The sequence below is a fragment of the Vombatus ursinus genome, unplaced genomic scaffold (genome assembly GCF_900497805.2).
Source record: "Vombatus ursinus unplaced genomic scaffold, bare-nosed wombat genome assembly UNPS02014793.1, whole genome shotgun sequence".
Classification (NCBI taxonomy): Eukaryota; Metazoa; Chordata; class Mammalia; order Diprotodontia; family Vombatidae; genus Vombatus; species Vombatus ursinus.
The window spans coordinates 13,676,475-13,698,144 of NW_020954571.1; the positions used below are offsets into that span (position 1 = coordinate 13,676,475).

The window sequence follows — 21,670 nt, forward strand, 5'->3', positions numbered from 1 at the left end:
GGGCTAGGGCTGAGAGTGTCTCACCTCTCTCTAGTCAGAGGGGGGCAGCAAAGAGAGGGATTCGGAGAGAGGAGGTGGCGGGGGGAAGGAGAGCGCCTTTAAATCATTTTCAATTTCCCCAAATCCTTCCTTTTCCTCTCCTCCCCACGTCCAGAGGAGAGTTTCTGGAGGGAACATTTGGCACGATAGGCAAGATCCAATCACCCTCCTAAGTAAAATATCCTGTCTCCAGCTTGGCCTTCCCTGCCATCAGGGACTGGCACTAAAAAGCAGAGACACCAAGTTCCCGTAGGAAAGTTTTTTTCGGGGTGCGGGGGGGAAGAGGAGCCCCCGGAGTTCCTGCAACCATGTTCCTGGCTCTCTTGCCCGCTGGTGCATTGCAGGGCTTTCTGCCCTTTGCCCCAGAGGGAGCGGAGATCCGCTGTGAGAGAGTTCCATGGTGGGACTGAGGTAGCAGCCGCGAAGAGGACGAAGGGAACCCCAGGAGTCCGGGCTGGGGGAGGTGCCGCGCAGAGTTCTGGGCGGCCGCGGTCGGCGCCGTCGTCGGGGCGCGCGCCGTCGGGGCGCAGGGCGCGCAGCTCCCCATGGATCGCGCTGAGACTTCTTTGCCCCCCGGGAAAGAGAGAATGAAGTAGGAACCCGCGATGGAGCCGGAATCAACCCCGGTCTCCAGAGTCAGAGCAGCTGCGTCTAGGGGGTGAGTAAAAACTCCCAACTCTGACCAGTGGAGGAAGAAGAGGAGGAAGGGGCGAGGGAGAAGTGGAGAGCCTCCCACTCCCTTCGACCCTGGTCTCTGCGAGAGCCGGGCTTAGTAGGAATTCCCTTCTCCTATCTTTGGCTACATGAGCTCAAAAGCCCCAGTGGCGGGACATTCCGGGGTCCTTTTTTGCATTGGGGGATGCCCTGGGGCGGCTTCCTGCCCTGGTGTCGGGTCCCGCCTCGGGAGAGGGAAGGGGAGGGCCGAAGCTCCGGTAGATAGCCTGTAGGGTTTCCCTGCAAAGCCAGCAAAGCTGGGTGCTGAGGGGTCTCTGCTCTGCCCCAGCCTCCCGGCGAAAGAGGGAAGAGACATCCGGGAGGAGGAGGGAAGAAGGAAAGAACATCCCTTCCACCCCCTATTGTGCCTAGTTCTGGACTTCTCAGCCTTCCACTGAAAAGTCTGTTTCCTGTCCCCCTTCCCACTCTCCCACCCCCGCCTATCCCACTGGCCCAAAGGGGTTGGAGAAGAAGCAGGCAGTTAAGGGTTAACGAATACTGCGTTCGTCCCGGGCCCAATGATTTACAGACGCTCCCTTCCAAGGCTGGACTTCTTCAGGCGGTTTGCAAGTCCTGAGCTCAATTTTCTTTTCTCTTCCCAGCCTGGGGGTACTGGGGGCTCCGGAAGCCAAGCAGGGAGGGAAGCTAGAGATCTTTTGCTGTGCTGGCGCGGGCCCCTTCTTTCTGAAAACCCTGGGTGGAGGGAACAGCTTGGAGCCGTAGTGCCCTAGCCTAGTGGAAACCTTTCAGGCTGGGCTGGGCTGGGCTGGGCTGGGCTGGGCTGGTTGGGGGTGTGTCTGAATGCTGTGCATATGCCTTAGTGTGCAAATATGCAAATCATTGTGTTTCTTTCTCTCTCTCTGTCTCTCTCTGTCTCCCTCTGTCTCTCTCTGTCTCTCTCCCTCCCCCACCTCCCTCCCTCTCCCTCTCCCCCTCCCCCTCTCTCCCTGTCTCCGTGTTAGCTAGTCAGTCTGGGACTGTACATGAGGAACACAGTGATTTTAACTTTCTCGTTGACCAGCTGTGAACTCTTGTCTTCAGCATCTGTGCTTGGAAGAACTCTGGTTTAACTATGAGATTAGTTCCATGACAAGCCTCCGTTTTAGGGGAGGAGTACTGGCTAGTCCCACAGCTGCGTGCTCCTACACGCCCCTTTTGTGCCCAGAGTCAGTGTCAGAGGTTACCATAGATGTCCCCTTCCCTGCCTGTTTTATGAAAGAGAGCTAGGCATTTGTGGTCCCAAATGCTTGCAAATCTGCTCCCAAGCTACGTTTCCCAGAACTTGGGCTGCCTAGTACTGCTGGTGACAGCTACTCCTCCTTCTTTGGCCCATGGCCCTCCTGATTCTCACTTCAGACTAACTGGATTCCGGAGACCAGAACTCTCTAGTCTCTCCTAGGTGCCTCAGTCTTCAACTTATCCCCATACCTCCCTTGCCAAACTGCAGCTTGGAAATGAATTTCTAGTGCCCTTCCCTGGAATCTGGAATTGATGGGCACAGGGATTGGTTCAGGTTGGGCACCCCACTGATGGGGCTGAGACCTTAGATAACCAGACACCAATTGAGTGCTGAAGGAGCAGAAAGCCTGGCTAATATCCTTCCCCCTCCTCTGAACTGGAGAAGCAGACAGTGGGGCTCAATGGAAAGAGCCCCAGAACCGTGAGTCAGGAAACTTGTTAATCCAACCAGGAAGCCTGAACAAGATAGTTTCCCTTTGGGAACCACAAGGTATTTGCTGTAGTCCACAGTTCCAAGGAGGGATGATCTTCTCTTCCATACCTGCTGGCACATAAAACCTAAACTTTCCCATAATGCTTGTACAGAATCTTAACATGTTGAAAAGGGGAAGAAGGAAATAGGTGAGCCCTTATGGCAGCAAAGCAGACCACCTTCTGGAATACCTATCCCCGGGCATCTTTGGATGTGTGTCCGTTGACATGCTTGGGCATTGCTGCTGAGCCTTCTGAGGTATAGAGAACAGCGAAAGGATTTGACCTTATGGAATGTCTCAAAGTCAGATCAGCTTCATCTTTAATAGCTCTTTACCCCTTATCTCTTCTCTGGGGTGTGTCTGTCAGAGGAATGGGAGAGAACTCTGTTCTAGCCCCAACTCTGCCACTTTACCTTTCAGGGCCTTGGTTGACCTTATTTGTTAAATAGTGGTAAGCTTTCCTACCTCCCAGGATTGTGAGAATAAGATTACATGATGGATATGAAAACACTTCATAAACAAACACAAGGGATAATTGTAGTTCTTAATAAGCCCTTCTTCCTCAGCATGGCATTGGATAAAGATGAGCAAAACCCTTCATCCTGACTTTGCTCCTATAGAAAATCTGTCTAGGCACAAAGAAAGTGATGGATTTTCTGTCCCGACATGTAGTGTTCCTGCTGACTCTTCTGGTAGTCAGTTGGACCAGCCTCCTTATAAGCAAGTGAGTGGCACGGTTGACTAACCTCACCCCAGAGTTGATCCACTGAGGAAAACCCCAGGAAGAAGCCGATGGGGGAAGAGTATGGTGTAGTTGAAAGAATGCTGGATTTGGATTTAAGGGACCAAATCTGAATCTGTACTCTGCTACTTACTTCCTGTGTGACTGGTGGCAAGTAAAAATCTCTCTGGCCTTTAGTTTCTTCCCTTGTAAGATGAAGGAGTCCCAGTTTTTAATTCTGTGAAATTGAAGTCTGGAGAGGTGTGCCTGGCACACAATAGGTGCTTAATAAATACTTATTGACTTGATTGAAGAGATTTGGCCAATGTCATATAGTAAGTTAGTGAGTGGCATAGGTGAGACCTGAACTTAGGCCTTCTGACTCATCCTACTATTCTTCCGACTCCACCACCCTACTTCCCTTGGTGCATAGAAGTCATAGAGGGGCTCACTGAAAGGAAAAACAATGGTACAGAATTGCAGAGTTGGAAGGGACCTCTGAGGTCACCTCATCAAAGCCAAACCTGAATAGAAATCCTTCCCATCCTCTCCCCTCATGTGACCATCATCCTAGTTCAGGATCATAGATTCCCTCATGGTCACCTGGACTATTTTCATGGCTTCTTTTTTTTTGTTTTTTTGTTTTTTGCTAGGCAATGGGGTTAAGTGACTTGCCCAGGGTCACATAGCTAGTAAGTATTATGTGTCTGAGGCTGGATTTGAGCTCATGTTGTCCTGACTCCAAGGCCGGTGCTCTATCCACTGTGCTATTTTCATGGCTTCTTAATTGATCTCCCTGCTCTCTGATCCATATGTATGGCTGCCAAAGTGATATTCCTGATGCATAGGTCTGCCTATGTCACTCTCCTGCTCAAAAGATTCCAGTGCCTCCCTATTTTTTGTTCAGTTGTATCTGATTGTCTGTAATCCCATTTGCAGTTTCTTGGCAAAGATAGTGGAGTGGTTTGCCATTTCTTTCTCCAGCTTATTTTAGAGATGAGGAAACTGAGGCAAACAGGGTTAAGTGAGTTTTCCAGGGTCACAGAACTAGTAAGTGTCTGAGACAGGATTTGAATTCAGGTTTCATGACTCCAGGCTAGGGGATCTATGCCACCTAGCTGCCCCAGAGGGGCCTTGGATTGTAGCAAATGGTTATTTTCCTAAGAGAAGTCAGAATCCATAGCTTATAATTAATTGAAGAGGGCCCTTCAACCTAAAAATGGGGATACCTGCATACTCTTTCTAGATCCATAGCTGGAATAAGAGCTCACCTTTCTATGGTGGTTTACAATTTCAGCCAAGTGCTGTCTTCACCATAACCCTATGCAGTAGGTGGTATCAGTATCATTCCCATTTTACAGAGAAGGAAACTGGCTAAGAGATGTGACTTGTCCATAGTCACATAGCTAGAAGGTAGGCTGCTGTTATTGGAGTCCAAATCTAGAGCTCTTTATATCACGCTGACTTTTTTTATGGGGAAGGCTTCTTACAATGTAGCTTTGGGCTGCTGTCACACCTTTGGGAGCCTTTCCTCTCTCCACCACTCTTCTTCTTTCCCATCCCCCATCTTCCCCTCCTCTCGTTTTCACCCCTGCCCCAAGTATCCTTGGTTGGGTGCAGTAGCCCCTTCTAGCTCTGCCATGTGCCTTCACCAGGCAGAAGAGGTGACTAAACAACCTAGAAGAAGGAAGCCCAGTGCTAACATTATTACTGATAGTCTAAACAGGAGCGAAACAGGAACAAAACAGTCAAGATGTTCTTAAATCATGGGCTAGGGAACCAGCCTTTCAGCTAGGAGAGGTGAGAAAAGTGAACTTCGAAGCCTGCTGCCTCTGATGGTATTAGTAATATAATGTGGACCCAGCCTTTCTAAATTGTGACCATCTTCCCAGGCAGTAGCCCGTAGATGTCCCCAGAAGCCATTCATTTCTGTGGGAAATAGAATAGTCTAATAGGTAGGATCCAGAATGGGAACTTGGAGACAGGACATTGGGTTCCCAGCCTCAACTCTGTGGCTGGCACAATCACAGTGATGTTGGAAGAGTCAATTAACTATTATTAACTATTTCTACTCTCTGCAAAGTAGATTTAATATAGTACCTACCTCACCCATATGATTGCTGTCTTAGGTAGATTTTTAAATAGCTTTCTGAATAATAGCACTATTACTTAATATCAATTCATTTTTATATAGGGCTAGGGGATTTATAGTGCATTTTCATCAGAACGGCATCTTGTGAGGTAGGCAAATAGTGTCACCATTTTGTAGAGAAAGTAACTGGCGCTTAGGGAAGTCAAGGGACCTAAGGTTATATAGCTCATTAGTGTCAGACCTAGAATTGGATCCCAGGTCTTCTCATTGTATAACCTCCTTTACAATATATCACACTGCTCAGTGTGTTGGAAAGAACTTTGGATTGGGATGCAGGGGACCTGGGTTCTAATTCCAGCTCTGACATGAATTTGCCTTGTGACCCTAGAGAAGTCCTTTCCCCCTCTGGGTCTTAAGTTTTCTTTCCTGTTAAATGAGGGGATTGGACTAGATCAGTTTTCCCAACTTTTTTCAGTCTCTGCATCCCTTGGCTTTTAGTAAACCATCCAATATACCCCACCCTTCTACACTATTTCATATAAAAGGTAATAAATTCTAGAGTTTGCCATGCACATGCAATTAATTTTTCATAAAGAAAATTTTATTGGCCCCATAACATTTTCTTAGTATTATGAAGTTGTTAAATGTTTATTACAACACAAATAAAGTAGTGAGAACTTTGGTTCTATTTCTTGCCACCCCTAATAGTTTGAGTCTTAATATTGTTTTTTTTTTTTAAAGATGGCTTCATCTCAACACTCTTGTTGAGCGTTCAGGTTATTTCTTGTTTTTTTATTTGATTGAGAACAGGACTGAGAATCCTGAATCCTAGAGCTAAGTTGTTATAAACAGAGTCAAAGACTTGTGAGCACATTGGGTAAGAAATGAGATATGCTTCTCCAAGAGTAGTACACCAGAAGTTTTATAACCTCATTCATTGGAAATCAATTTGGAGTTTCTGATTATTATTTTTTTTTTTAGTTCATCTTTCATTCATCTTTGTTCCTGATTTTCCTTAGCTCAATACGACAAGGGTTTCATGGTCAAGCCTCATTTGTTTGGTTTTAGTCAATAGGAATTACTTCTTCCACGGCCTCTTTCACCTTTTTCAGAGGCCCTAGAATAATCCGTCTCTTTCCTATCATGCTCTCTCTTTCACCATTTTCTCTTCAATCCCTAAGTTTTTTCACTACTACTACTACTACTTTTGTAATATTTCATTGAGATAATATAGTTGTTTACCAAATAGTCCTTGTCTTCCCCTTAACAAGTTTTTTGTGCCCCTTGGGGGTATATGAACAGCCCTGGAGCAGATGGTCTATAACAGGGGTTCTTAACTCTTTGTGCCATGACTCCCTTTGGCATTCTGGTGAAGCCTATGGGCCCTTTCTCAGAATAATGTTTTTAAGTACATAAAATGACATACATGGAATCACAAAGGAAACCATTTCTATTGAAATACAGTTATCAAAATGTTTTTAAAAAATCATGGACCTCCTGAAATCTATGGTTCTTGGACCCCAAGTTAAGGACTTGTAACCTTTAAAGTCCTTTCCTGCTGTAAGGTTTTTACATACTATGGCTAAATGCATCTGGGAATGAAATTCTCAGTGAAGACCGTAACAAGCAGGAGGCTTGGTTGGTTGGGCACAGGCTTTTGAGATGGGAGTACTGATTTCAATCCTAACTGCATGTACTTGCAGCACCCAGGTGTTTGGACAGAATGTGCCATATTTGTTCTGGTCATCTTCTGACTATTCCCACTTGAAAATTAGGAATAAGAAGTCCATCAACCTCACAATTAAATACAGTATTTTAGGTGTTAGGATTGACTATTTGCAATTTGCAAAGAGTTATAAAGAGGAAAGGAGTGGGAGGCTATGTGTGGAAACTCTTCGATTCCTAAACAGTGCTTCCAAGAAAGCTTAGCTAGCCCATCATAGTATTGCAGGCCTACAATTGCACTACAAATTGCAGGCCCCAGTGGCTGGGGAGGCTGAGACTAGTGGATTGCTTGAGTTCGGGAGTTCTGAGCTATAGTAGGGCTAAAGTTAAAGTTGACCAGGTGTCTACATCATTTGGCACCACACTAGGGAACCCCCAGGAGGCAGAGGACTCCCAGATTTCCTAAGGAGAAGTGAACCAGCCCAGCCAGGTTGGAAACAGTAGGTCAAAGCTTCAGCCCTGATCAGAAGTGTGGATGGGAGATCTTGCACTTCTGGCCTTGGTGAGAAAGGAAGATCTAAACTCCAAAAAAAAAAAAAAAGTTCAGTGAAACCTAGTTTTTAGAGACAGTGACAGAAGCAATATAGTCAAACAGCTTGTTCATTCTGCCCAGACATTTTTGACAGTTGAGAAATTGTTCCTCCCCCTATCATGCTGGTGCTGTTGTAATGATAACAATAACAATAATAATCACAATAGATTTGCGAAGTGCTTTACATATGTTGTCTCATACTCTAATCAGGCAAGCTCTATGATGGTAGGAAGCTATCCCATGGACAATCCAAAACCAGGGATGTTTTTAAGTCACTTCTTTAGGGTTTTGGAGTACACTATGACTTTTGGACAGCAGGCTGAGCTTTCTAATTCCCTTTGGCTTGAACTAATCTGAAAGCAAGTTTACATTTCCTGAGAATGCACTGGCTGGTCGCCAGGGGAGGCAACCCTGAAGTGTGCTTGGGGCTGGAGAAAGCCAAGCTTGGATGAAAACATTGCCAGTTTGGCGATTCACATAATGGATAAGTTATGAGCAGATAATCAAGAGTTAGTTCTATGTCGAACATTTTTTATTGTTGTTCAGTTGTTTTTAGTTGTATGTCACTCTTCACAGCCCTATTTGGGGTTTTCTTGGCAAAGACACTGGAGTGGTTTGCCATTTCCTTCCCCATTTCATTTTAGAGATGAGGAAACTGAGGCAAGCAGGGTTAAGTGACTTACCCAGGGTCACACAGCTATTAAGTGTCTGAGGCTGGACTTGATCTCAGGAAGAGGAATCTTCCTGACTTTAGGCTCACTGTGCCACCTGGATGCCCCAGTTGAACATTAAATAGGTAACAAACTGGGTCTGTTGAGGAGGAAAACTCACTATAGCCGAAAGGGGAGCACTGGGTTTGGAGTAAGAGGACCATTTTTGAGTTCTAGCTCTCCCACTTACCAGCTTTGTGACCTCTAAATCCTCTGAATCTATGGGGCACTTAACCTTTCTTGCCTCAGTTTCCTCATCTGAGATATTTGAACCACCTGTGCCCAAAGGTTTATTATAAAGATCAATATAGAGAATATATACATATATATATGCACGAACACACACACACACACACACACATATGCACACAGATACACACATAAGTGTTTTGCAAACTTTAAAGTGATATATAAATCTGAGCTGCTTTTACATCATCTCTAGGAAATCACCCGTGGACTTTGTTGTTAACCTTAAACTGGTTCCCTGTGTATTTTTGGTCCTTGAACATACGGACTGGAGAAGATACTAGCCTTCAGTCAGTCAAATTTTGAAAGTTCATGGGATCATAGATTTAGAACTGGAAAGGACCTCATTGATCATGTAGTACAGCTGCCTCATTTGACAGATGGGGAAACTGAGGTATTGGGATGTTATGGGATTTGTCCAAGAATACACAGCAAGTAGAAGAATGAAGATTTAAACCGAAGTCCTCTGACCCCAAATCCAGTCTTTTTTTCTCTGTACCATATTGGAAGGATAATGTAACATGGGGGAAAAGAGCACTGAGCTGGAATTCAGGAGGCCCAGGAAGTTCTTATTCTGGCCCAAATCCCTTTGAAGCCTGCTTTAGGCCTCAGTTTCTTTCTCTTTAAAATATGGAGGCTGGACTAAGGTGCTCCCCAGCACTGGTAAATGATTCTAAACTGGTTGGTATTTCTTCCCTGGCATCTCACCATGGAAGTGTAGATGCTGAAGTAAGGGGGTGAGAGGAAGAGCTAACGCCAACATTCCCCCTCCCCTCTCTCACTCCAAACATAGGCAGGCCTTTTTTTGGCTGGTAGAGGACTGGCTTAGGCTGGAAACTAAAGGCTGAGGTCTGCTGAGGAAGGTGGGACTGGAACCTGTGAAGAAGAGTGTCTTTCTGGACTCCCCTGGCCAAGAGGTACTCAAGGGGCCCTGGGCAGGGAGCTCTCATGGAAAAATTCATGCAGGGGAACCTGTCGGGATTAACAGTCCCATCCGTCTCTGGCCACACTTGGAGAAACTGTTCAGTTTTTCCACTAATGCCAGTGTCGTCTTGCCAAAGTGTTTTCCGTCGATGTATTGGTCTTTGTCGTAGGGCCAACTGTGTTTAGGGCAGTGGAGGCTGAGCGGCCTGGGCCAGCTGGAACCCTTTTCTGGGCTTCTGTCAGCGTTACCATCCATCAGAAGTCCCTGGCTTGGGGAAAGGGACTATACTGACCCCAGTGTCAAGTTTGACCTCCTTCCTGGTCTGGGAATTGTATTGTTTTCCAGTCCCGGATGGTACTGAGGCAGGAGCAGTAGAGTCACTGGGCAGGTGAGAGGAAGGTAGGAGACACTACAGTGGAAAGAACCCTGGGTTCTAGTCTGGGCTCTTCCACTTATTTGAGCAAGTCATTTCTTTTCTTTGGTCCTCAGTCTTCTCATACATCAAATGGGTACAATAATCTCTGGTTGTACCTCCCTCCAATGGGTTTTGTGAGGACCCAATGAAGGAATGAAAAGTTAATTGAAAGGAACTGAAAAGTTAAGTGTAAATGCACTTTGCAAATGCAAAGTGAAATGATTTGTAAGGTTGGAAACAGAGTGGCCAGAGGAGGGTTTGAGCTTAGCACTTTTCCACCTGATGCCTCTGGGAAGAGCCTGGCTGTGTCTTTCTTCTTTATTTGAAGCCATTGGGTGCTTAGTGATCTTTAGTGAAAGTTCAAGCAGCATGTATCAAGGGCGATCTCTTCCCCTTCTTTTTGTGGAGAGGGCTGGCCATCCTCAGCCCCTGAAATATCAGTCTACTGAAGTAGAGAGGGGCTGTCACCTGCACAGGTATCCTAGCACAGGTATCCTAGGAGCCTTGAGGCATTAGAGCATCTTTATATACAGCGAGGAGGAACAGGCACGGCAGTCTGGAAGAAGTGAGGTGGGGTAGGGTGAGTCTGGGTGTGCTCCATGCCTGCCCCACAATCAGTTTGTGGGCTGATTGTATGTAGCTGAACCTCCAGTCTTTTCTTAGTGTCTTCTAGGGGAGCCCCCTTCTCCTCCTCCTCCTCTGCCCTCTTCAATTCGTCATTTTGGGGGCAAGAGAGCCTGTAAATTAGGTCCTAGTCTTATTATATCAGCCAATCTGTTGCCAAGCACCGAGTATGTACTAGGCATTGTGATCGGCCCTGGGGATGCAAAGAAAGAAATGATCAGACTTATGTTTTAGAAATATCAATTTGTTAGCTGTGGGATGGATTGATTGATTATTGAATGATTGATTGATTAGGTGCCTGCTATGTGTTGGGCACCGGGATAGGCACTGGAGATACACAAACAAAAGTGAAACCCTCCTTGTCCACAAGAAGCAGTAAGGCTTTCTGAAATACAGAAGTTGGCATGTGCCAGATGGGCAAACCACCACCGCCACCTTCCCTTAGACTCTATTGTAGATGGAGTGGGATCCTGAAACCCCAAACCCCAGGATCAGACCACTGGCCCTGCTTCCAGCCTGGCCCCGAAGTCATCATCGGCAAGGGGGACTGCATTTGTGATGGTCCCACCACCATGGCAGGAAAAGCAGCCTGACTGGAGCAGCAAAGTGTCCCAAGGGAAAGATAAGGCATGGCATATGCCAGGTCAGTCAAACCACTGCTACTACTTCAACTACTACCTCCCCTCAGATTCAAGAATAGAAGCACCTTCCCCCCTAAGCTCCAGGCTCACCTGCCGGCTAGGGCAGGTGAGCCCTAGAACCCCAGAAATAAGTCTCCCAGCCTTGCTTCCAGCCGACCTGCCATAATCATAGTCTGTGGGAGCAGCCCTTGTGGAGATGGGACCAGGTAATGGCTTCTGCAAGAGCTCTGTTTCCCAGAAGGATACTGATTCTGAGTCAGTCCTCTTATCTTCACTGCTTGGGAGAGATGGCCATTTGTGGCTTTGGATGGTCCTGACCAACTCCCTTCTCCCTCCCCTCAACTGCACTCCCTGGCAGTGGGACCTGGTTACTGGAGCTAGAAACTGATGTGTGTACTTTCTTGCTTTCCCTCTCTGATTCATAGGGGATTCCTCTTAGCCTGGATTGTCTTCTGTTCTACCTGTGGCCTGGCCTTCACCCAGGGAGATCCTGAAGGTACTTTTCTCTCTCTCTTTTAGAAAAATTTTTACTTTAGGAAAAGGGAGCAAGGGGGTGGGAAGCATCATCCCTGAGAGCTATGGTGGAGAAACTCAGGCTCTGAATCACGACTTTCCTTTGGGTGCTTCAGTTTTCTGCATCAGTAAAATGGGGGGGATCATTATAAGCTTTAAGGAACAGAAGGCATTGTCAGAAATCTATGCCTCTCTCCTGCCCCTGGCTGGATTTCAATATTCTAGAAAATATGTATTGACCTTATTTTGAGATATTGAGGGTGTGAGAGCCTAACCCAGATGTGTGGGCAGTTTTCTTTATTTCACACCTGTGAAAGAATTGAGTTGTGATTCTGAGAATTAACAGGTTAAGAAGATGAGGAACTTTAAAGTAAACTTATAAGCAATAATAAAATCAGTTGGTGCCTTTTAACTTTTAAAAACCACGGTATGACTAATAGATCTGTATAATATATAAGCATATATACACATATATAATATATACACACACACACACACATATACACACACAGAGACACAGAGACACTTATTAGACCTGTGATTTTGATGGTGTGGAGAGCTCCTAATGAAGAGCTTCTCCCATCAGTGCTGATAGGCACTTCCTCTGAACCTTAGTGTCATAGACAGCTGCCTGGAGACACAGAGGGGTTAGTTAAGTGACTTGCCAGTGTTAACAGTGCCAGTATGTGTCAGAGGTCAGGCTAGAAGCCAGATCTTGCTGGCCTCAAAGCCAGCTCTCCATTAACTATGCCACACTTCCTCTATAGTATCTATAAATAATATATGTACCCCTATGAAGCAGGCAGGGGAAGTATTATTAACCTCACTTGAAAGATTAAAAATAAATCAATAACTAGGCCCAGAAGGATTGTGTGACTTGTCTAAGATTGTTGAATCAATCAATTAATTAATCAATCTTTATTAAGCCCCTACTATGTGCCAGGCCCTGTACTAAGTTCTGAGCACATAAAAAGAGACAAAAGACAGTCCCTGCTCATTGTGGAATCTAATGGGAGAGACAACAAAACAAATTACATTCAGGATAAATAGGAAACAATGAACGGAGAGAAGGCACTGGAATTAAGAGGATTGGGGAAGGCTTCCAGGAGAAGGTGGGATTTCTGTTGGGACTGAAAGGAAGCAACGCAGATCTCGAGCTCAGCCTTGTTTTGTGCCATGGACCCCATCTGCGGTCTGGTGGGGACTAGGGAGCCCTTCCTAGAACAGTGTTTGTTGCCTGTATTCATATTGAAAGGAAATGCTAAGTTTCAGTTAGAGGTTAGTCAAAATAAAGATACAAGTGATTTCACGTCTAAGCTCATGGACTCCAGATTCAGAACCCTTGATCGAGAGTTAGAAGGGTCCTCAGAGACCATCAAGTCCAATGCCCCCTCCCCATTTTTTATCATTGTTCGGTCATTTTTAGTTGTGTCTGACTCTTCACAACTCCATTTGGGGCTTTATTGGTGAAGACGTAGGAGCCATTTCCTTCTCTTGTTCATTTTACAGAAGAGGAAACTGAGGCAAACAGGGTTAAGTGACTTGCTTAGGCTCACACAGGTTGGTAAGTGTCTGAGGCCAAATTTGGACTCATGAAGGTGAGTCTTCCTGACTCCAGGCTGGGTGTTCTATCCACTAGCTCCCCCTCATTTTACTGATGAGGAAACTGAGGCGCCAAGAGGTTAAATGATTTGCCCAAAGTGACCTCTGTTGTAGGCATCCACTTGTCACAGTGCAGGGAGCACTTGAGTGTGGCTCAGATACCACACCTGGGTCCTATGACTCCAGAGCCTGGGCTTTTTCCTCTGTACCAAGTTTATAGAGCTTGGTACTGGCAGCCTCAGAATTGGAGGTCGGGCTCCCTGACCCCTGTCTCAGAGGGGGAGGAAATGAACTTGGTATGTGGAAAACTGGAGTGAGGTAGAGGTGGGAGAATAAATTAGGGGAGCCTGAAGGATATTTTCTTGGTGGGCTGGTAGAAGGGACTTGACAGTCAGGGTGGCAGAGAAGGAAGTCACAACCCGGAGAGGGTTGGTAAGATCCTCAGACCATTCATTCATGGCACAGTTAGGATTAGGACTCCTGGGCCCGGAGAGCTCACTTGTCTGGCCTCTGCTGGGCCTCACAAGGCTCCTTGCCTCTTACTACTTGCTAGGGTTATTCCACCGAGGGCCAGTGGATCCTCTCGGGAGAGAGGAGGGTGGGGATGACTTTCCTTGTCTGGATCACGAAAACTGAAACAGATCTCTCCCACATCTGTTTGTCAGAACACTTCCTTGTTCTTAAAATAGCAACACCTCTTTCTCCCTAGCCATTGCTGTAAGGTCAGGCAAAAGGGGAAGGAGATAAGAGCCTGGATTATAATCCAGGGACCCTAGAATTGGGGGTGGAGGGAAGGTTCCAGGTCAAGTCTTTGCCTTAGCAGTAACCTAGCTTCAGAGAGGGGATGGGGTGGGGCAAAGCCCAGCAGGACCAATCCAGCAATGCTTTTTTGCAAATGTCATATTTTCCAAACTTGCTTCCCCCTCCTCCCCACCCCCACCTCCCCTGCAAAGTAGGTGAACAGCTGTCTAGAGCCCTGAGTCAGGCACTTGGGGGGGGGGTAGGAGCAGAGGAGGGGTGTTTTTGGAGCACGGTTTATGTAATAAAGGCATCTAGCCTGCTCCAGCTGGAGAGCTCAGTTGGATTGGCTCAGTTCTCCCATCTCAGTCACTTCGCCTGTTCTTACTGATTCTCTCTGTAACCCCCTCTATTCTCTTTCCCCCACCCCCCATCTTTGACCCATATCTCTTTCCCTCTTATCCCTGCCCCCCAGATGACCAGATGTTCTTTCATTGGTACTGTCATGGCTTTTGTACAGAACAAGACCAAGGGATCAGATCTGAATGGGTGTCAGGAGCTCTCGGTTAAGTCCCAATTTTTGAGGCAGCTAGGTGGCACAGTGGAAGAACTGAGTTCAAAGAGTAATAATAGTAACAATAAAGTTGCTGTTGTTCAGTCTTTTTTCAGTCCTAGTCTGACTCTTTGTGACCTCATTTGGGATTTTCTTGGCAAAAGTACTGGAGTGATTTGCCATTTCCTTGTCCAGCTCATTTTATAGACAAAGACCTGAGACAAACAGGATTAAATAACTTGCCCAGGGTCACACAGCTAGGAAGTGTCTGAGGCCAGATTTGAACTCAGGAAGATGAGTCTTCCTGACTCCTGGGCCCGGCACTCACTTAGCCCCAATCACAAAGTCATAGCTAATAATCACTGTGTAAGAATCACCCACTTAATGATTATCTCATTTGATTCTCACAACCCTGGGATGTAGGTGCTGTTATCATTCCCATTTTATAGATGAGAAAAGTGAGGCAAACAAGTGATTTGTCCAGGTCACATAGCTAGTAAATATCTGAGACAGAGTTTGAACTCAGGTTTTCCTGACTCCAGGTCCAGCACTCTATCTATTGCACCATCAGCTGCCCCACATACCCACTATGTGACCCTAGGGATAAAAATAGCACCTACCCTCAGGGTTGCTGTGAGCACAAAATGTCATTGTTCATCATCATCATCATCATCATCATTATTTTTATTTTTATTTTGAAAGTCACTTGCCCTCTAGGGTCTCAGTTTCCTCATTTGTAAAATAAGGGAGTTGGACTCAATAACCTCTAAGGTCCTTTGCAGTCCTGATATTCTGCTTTCAATGACTTCTTCCAGCTTTGACATTCTATGTTCTATGGACCCTTCTAGCTTTGACTTTTCAAGGTCTTTTGTCTCTTCCAACTCCAGCTTTCTAATGTTCTGTGTTCTAACGGCCTATGTTCTAACTCTAACACCCTATGTTCTGACATTCCATATCCTAAGGTTCCTTCTAGCTCCAGTATTCTGGGTTCTAAGTTCCCGTCCAGATATACAGCAGTCTGCATGCTAAGGTCCCTTCTAGCTTAATCTTCTGTGTTCTGAAGTCTCTCTCCCCACTAATATTCTGTGTTCTAAGACTCCTTCCAGCTATAAATGATTGTGTTCTAGGGTCCTTCCTGATCCTGATCTATAATTAGATCTTAGCAGAGATATGAAAGATGGCATACACATTGTATAACTTCCCCCTTCTCTCCAACACCCTCTTCCCTCCCATTACATTGACTGCAATAACCTTTTACTCCTTCCAAATTTCTCTTTTCTGGACTTGAACCCAGGTTTCCTCACTCCCATCTCTTTTCATTTTGCCAGCTGAAAAGGAGAGAAGTGAATGAGCATTTTACCTCTACCTGATCCCTCAGATTCTGGGGGATTCAGAGTTGTGTTAAAGAGAAGGGGAATGGATGGCATTGGGAGAGACTTAGGAATGCAGAGGAATTCATTTCAGGCTTGCTTACCAGGGATGCTAAAAATCCAGGGATATTCGGTTGGGTCCCCCATTTGTCCAGCTGGCGATTTTAAGTCTCAGACCCACCCAGCTCGGTGAGTTGTCCCCATCTGACCAGGACTTAGGAACCCACCTCCTCATTGCTAGTTCCCCAGATACCAACAAGTCACTCGACTCAGTGGCTTCAGGCTGCAAAAGGCCAAAGCAGAAGGAAGGAGAGAGGCTTGAAGGATCTTATATAAACAAATTTGGGAAGCTTTTTTTTTTGGATTCTTGTTTCTTTTGGTCCATCAAATTCTGTGCTGGTAATTACTGGGCGGATGTGGCCTGTCTTGGCTCGTGGTCAGTTGTCCAAACTCTAAGCTCTGGCCAGAGGACAGAGTTCAGGAGGAAACCTAGACTGTCTCTTCGCCATAGACAGTTACATTTGAAAGTTCAATAGGCTGACAAGAAATCCTTTCTCCCTGTGTGACTTTCACAATTAGAGCCTTCCTGGAGACCTCGGGACATTGTCTCAGCCAGGTGTCATCGGATCGCACTGAATCACGAGAGACTGTAGGGGTTGTCTAAATCTAGCCCCCTCCCTGTGCTTTTACAGTATATCCACAGTTCCTCTGATGGGGGCTAGTGAGCTTCTGCTTGGAAACTCTGAGTGATGGGAGCTTGCTCCCTTACAAGGAAGCCCTTTTCATATTTGGAAACTTTGGGCCATACAGGGGATCTCCTTCATATTTGTTATGACAGTAACTGTTTCAGAAGCCCTTCTGCTATTTGAAGACAGCTCTCATATTACCCCTCTTGTCTAGGCTACATGAAGCTGTGTAGTGCAGTGGTCAGGGCACCAGATCTAGAATCAGAGAACCCATGTTCACATCTTGGACCTGCTACTTCTTAACTGTGTGAGCTTGGGCAAGTCACTTCATCTTTCTGGGCCTCAGTTTCTTCATTTGTAAAATGAGGGGGTTAGATTAGATGACTTCCCTCTCAATTTTAGATCTGTGATCTTATGATCTCATGATCATCAGTAGGAAGTGGGCTGGAAAGGCTTCACAGGAAGGGGAAGTGGGACTTGAGCTGAGCTTTGACTGTAGGGCAAAATTCGGACAAGTGGAAATAGTCTTAACAAAAACAGGGCAATGAGTTAGTGGTTTAGGGTTCATCCCCATTGTGCAGTGGATAGGGGTTGGATTCAGAGTCAGAAATACCTGAATTCAAATCTGACATCAGATACGTACTAGCTCTTGTGACCCTGGAGAGGTCACAACTTCTGTTTGCCTCAGTGTCCTTATTTGTAAAATAAGTATGATAGTGGCACCTATCTTCCATGGTTGTCATAGGATTAAAGTGAAATATTTGTAAGGCTCTTTGCAAACATTCAAGTGCTACTTAAATACTAGCTATCATTGTTATTGTTATTATCATTAATAAGGTTGGTGCATTTCCCCAAGGCTATAACTGGCTCATCTTGTTCCCCACCCCCTAGATGTGGATGTCCTCCAACGGCTGGGCCTCAGTGGGAAGAAGTCAGCTGGTGGACGGGCCCCGGGGCTGGCCCCCATCCCTCCAGGAGTCATCCCATTTCAGTCAGGATTCATCTTCACACAGCGGACCCGCATTGAAGCCCCCACCCGAGCCATCATTCCTGCCACCTTTGGCACTGAGCTGACCTTGGTGCTGAGCCTCTGTTCCCACCGTGTCAATAATGCCTTCCTCTTTGCTGTCCGGAGCAGCAGGAAGAAGTTGCAGTTGGGTGTTCAGTTCATTCCTGGCAAGATCATCCTCTACTTGGGCCAGCGGCGCTCCCTGGCCTTCAGTTACGATGTGCATGATGGGCGGTGGCACCACTTGGCCATCAGTATCCGAGGTCGGGTGGTCACCCTCATTACTTCCTGTGGGAAGCACCAGATACCCATGGATTTGCATTTTAAAAAAGATGTATCTCTTGATCCTGAGGGGTCTTTCCTCTTTGGGAAGATGAACCAACACTCAGTCCAGTTTGAGGGTGCAGTGTGCCAGTTCAATATTTATCCTTCTGCCAAGGCAGCTCATAATTACTGTAAATATCTGAAGAAGCAGTGCAGACAGGCTGACACATACCGGCCACTCTTGCCCCCACTCCTTCCCCTACTTCCCCAGGACCCTGATGCCAATGTCCACCTTGGCCTCCAGACTGATGCTTCTCTGCAGAGCCTGAGGAACCTGACCACTGTGATGCCTCCACTGGCATCCCTTCAAATTGCCAAGACTACCCAGGCCTTGCCCAGAGCACCAGGCAAAGGTGCCAAGATAACAGTGGTGCCTTCAGCACTGACCAGCCCTGGGTTGGTGGTGCCCCCCCACCAACCTATGAGGACTAGCACTGTGGATCCTTGGTCATCCCGATCAACCCCAATGAGTGGTCTGGTCTGGACCATACCAGTGACTGCAAAGCCATTGCCTTTGTCTTCAGGCAAACCTTCCTCCTCTGTGCTCAGGTCTGCACTGACCACCTCCCAGAGCAGCTCCACCAAACCTCCCATTCCTGCCATGATGCCTGTGCCACCCACATCCAAAGCCAGTGTGGTTAAGATTCCCTATATTCCTATTAAGCCAGTAACTCCTTCTGTCACTGTGGTCCCAGCTAAGAGGCCCCATGCCATCGTCAAGCCAGTGCTAACCTCTCCATCTAAGAGCTTCCCTTCCAACATGAAGCCAGTGCCCCTTGGCTCCCAAATCATCCCTGCCAAAGCCCCATCTCCTCCTACAGTGAAGCCCACACTTCAGAACTCTGCAACAGCCAAAACTCCTTTTCCCACCGCCAGGCCAGTGCCTCCTGCTGTACGGTCCTCCCCTCCCGTCACCACCAAGACAGTGTCCCAGGGCTCCAGAGCCAGTATGGCCAGAAACCTTCCTTCTACCAGCAAGCCAGTGTTGGCTTATACTGGCACAGCCAAGCTGACCCACCCTTCAATTAAGCCATCCTTGCCAGCCTCAGGTTCTAGCCTAGCCCAGACTCCTAGGCCCCCAGTGAAACCAGTGTTTCCTACCACGGGGATCAAATTGCCCAGAACAATACCTCCCACCTTCTACCCAGGCTCTCCTCCTGGTCTCAATTCCACTGGCAGCAAGAAGGTGGCTGAGTCCACTGTGAAGAAGAAATCAACTCCAAAGAGTACCCCCTGGCCACCTAGCCATCCAAGCCCTAGGAAGACTGGAGATCCACCTAGTACTGTCTCCTTCCCTTCAAGCCTGAAGAATCTGACTGCTCGGCCCATCCCCAAACAGGCTCAGCTCAGTCGTACGGCTGCCACGGTTCTCACGCAGCACCCCGCCTCCAGCTCTCGGTTTGTGGGTGCCATCACCCTCACTCACACAGATGGTTACCTGTTCTTTGACCCGATTGGGCCCACCTTATTCCCATTGCTGTTGGGACCTCCGGGGCAGAAGGGAGACCCTGGCTTCCCAGTAAGTCTAGATGCTTTGTGTGCCTTCTTGCCTCACTTTTATACCAGAGTGTAAGTGACAGTGGCCATAGAGACCAGCATCAGGGCAAGACAGAGGTAGTACCAATCATCTGGTCATTGTTTGCTCCAGCCTTTATGTTTTGATGAGGTTCATGGCAGCCATGGTGTTGTAGGATGAACACTGGACTTGAGGCTAGAGGGCATGGATTCAGATGCCATTTCTTCTGATTCCTCTCTGATGGAGCTTGGTTAAGCCACTTCTCTCGGGCCTTCAGTTACTCAACCGTGAAACGAGGAGGGCTGGGCTAGGTTCCTTCTAGCTCTGAATTCTGTGATCCTATATTTTCTGTCATTAGGTATTGACTTAGAAGTCCAGGTCTATAAAGGATGCCCAATGTTTTGCTGCTACTCTTGACTTTCCTGAAGTATTAAGTAACATAAGTAAGAAAGTAAGACTTTCCTGAAGTATTAAGTAAGAAGTATTAAGTAAGGTGTCATGGAGTTGGAGCCAAACTCAGAGTCAGGAGACACCTGGGTTTCCTTCCCTTGACTCTTCCCTATGTGATCATAGGCAAATTCAGTTTGGTTCAATGACTATCTTTTAAGCACCTGCTATATTCAGAGAACTGAAGGAAGTGTTGGGGATCCAAAAAAGCAGTGAAAAACAATCCCTGCCCCTAGGGAGCTTCCATTCTGCTGGGGAGAATCACTTAACCTCTCTGAGCCTCAACTGTAGACTGGGATAATACTGCCTTAGATATTTATCCTGTAGGGTTACTTTTTGTTGTTGCTGTTGTAGGTTTTTTTTTTTAGACCTAACCATGCAATTTTATTTGTGTAGGAAGTTCCCAGAGAGTTAACTCCCTCTGCCAGTGCAAAATGGTACCTGTTCTGTAATTTATAGTCTTACAAAGTTGCCTGGGGGCACTGGCAGGTTAAGTGCCCAGGATCTTAGCCACATTATGTGTCAAAGGCAGGATCTGAACCCAAGTCTTTCTAACTCCAAGGCCAGCTCTCTAGCTACTATCGATTTGAGGGACAATTGAGCTAATGCATATAAAATGCTTATAAATCTTAAAGCATTATATAAACGCCAGCTTTTTTTTTTGTATTATGACGGTGACAGATACTGGGATAGGGATTAGCTGAGGGTACAAGTTACTTACTAGAGCTGATAACCAGATATCATTTTAAAGATCATCCAGTGAATTTAAGTTGACTTATTGGGGGTCCCTGCTATAAAGACTGAGTTTCCTCCCAGACAGTTTGCTGATAATTCTCCAGTGGCTTCTTATAAACAGAAAATGGTATCGCCCTACCTCCGTGAAGAATTTCCTTTCTTGGGTTGTAGAATCATAGGATTTTTAGCACTGGAAGGAACTTTAGAACTAACACAGGATCATAGGGTCACAGACCTTCAAGGGACCTTAGAGATGATGTAGTCCAACTTCCTCATCTGACAGATGAGGAAACTGAGCCCTTGGGAAACTTCCCTGGGGTCCCAGAGCAAATTGGCAGTAGATGCAGGACAAGAGCCCTGGATTCTTGGAACTAAATCATCAGTTCAGTGTTCTCCCCACTATGTTCTTATCCCCAATGACTAGTGTTCTTCTGAAGTCTTCTCTTGGCTCCCTCTTCCTTTCTTTCACCCCAGACACCTGGCTGTTCCCATCCCCCTGCTGGGTCAGGTTTCCTATTGTTTACTAAATCAGTGTTTCTCAATCCAAACTACCCTGGAGACAGTGACAACACTTCACATTCTCTTCCTTGGACTCCTCTGTCCATCACACCCTCAGCAATCAGAAGGTAGGGAGCAGAATTTAGGGAGGAGCAAGAGATTTAGGTGGTAGCAACAGGATGGAGAGAAGAAAATAAGAATGAAGAGCTACCTTAAAAATTTTTATAGGGTTTAAGATGTAAAGACCTTTGGTAGTAAAGAGAGCTGGATGGCTAAAGTGCTGGACTTAGAGTCAGGGAGACCTGAATTTGAATTCTACCCCAGACACTTACTAGCTATGTGACCTTGGGCAAGTCACTTAACCTTTGTTTGCCTCAGTTTCCTTATCTGTAAAATGAGGATAATAATAGTATCTACATCTTAAAGTTGTTGTGATGATCAAGTGAGATAATATATGCAAAGTGCTTTGTAGACCTTAAAGTACTTTATAAATGTTATCATCATTATCATCAAATTTGTTAGACCAGGAGAAAGTCCCCATAGACAGAGATGATCTGTGGGCCAGTGGTTGGGAAAAACCACT

General features: G+C 46.4%; 1 protein-coding gene across 4 annotated transcripts in view; it reads left to right on the forward strand.

Annotated features, from left to right (window-relative positions):
• Positions 1 to 612: 612 nt before the first annotated feature.
• COL27A1 (collagen type XXVII alpha 1 chain) overlaps positions 613 to 21,670 on the forward strand; it is a 244,751-nt gene continuing 223,693 nt past the window's right edge. For all 4 annotated transcript variants that reach the window (XM_027869712.1, XM_027869713.1, XM_027869714.1 and 1 more), the window contains exons 1-3: positions 613 to 697; positions 11,522 to 11,592; positions 17,450 to 19,410. In XM_027869712.1, the coding sequence (XP_027725513.1) occupies positions 645 to 697; positions 11,522 to 11,592; positions 17,450 to 19,410 (2,085 nt within the window). In that variant the 5' untranslated portion in view covers positions 613 to 644. The remainder of the gene's footprint in view (positions 698 to 11,521; positions 11,593 to 17,449; positions 19,411 to 21,670) is intronic.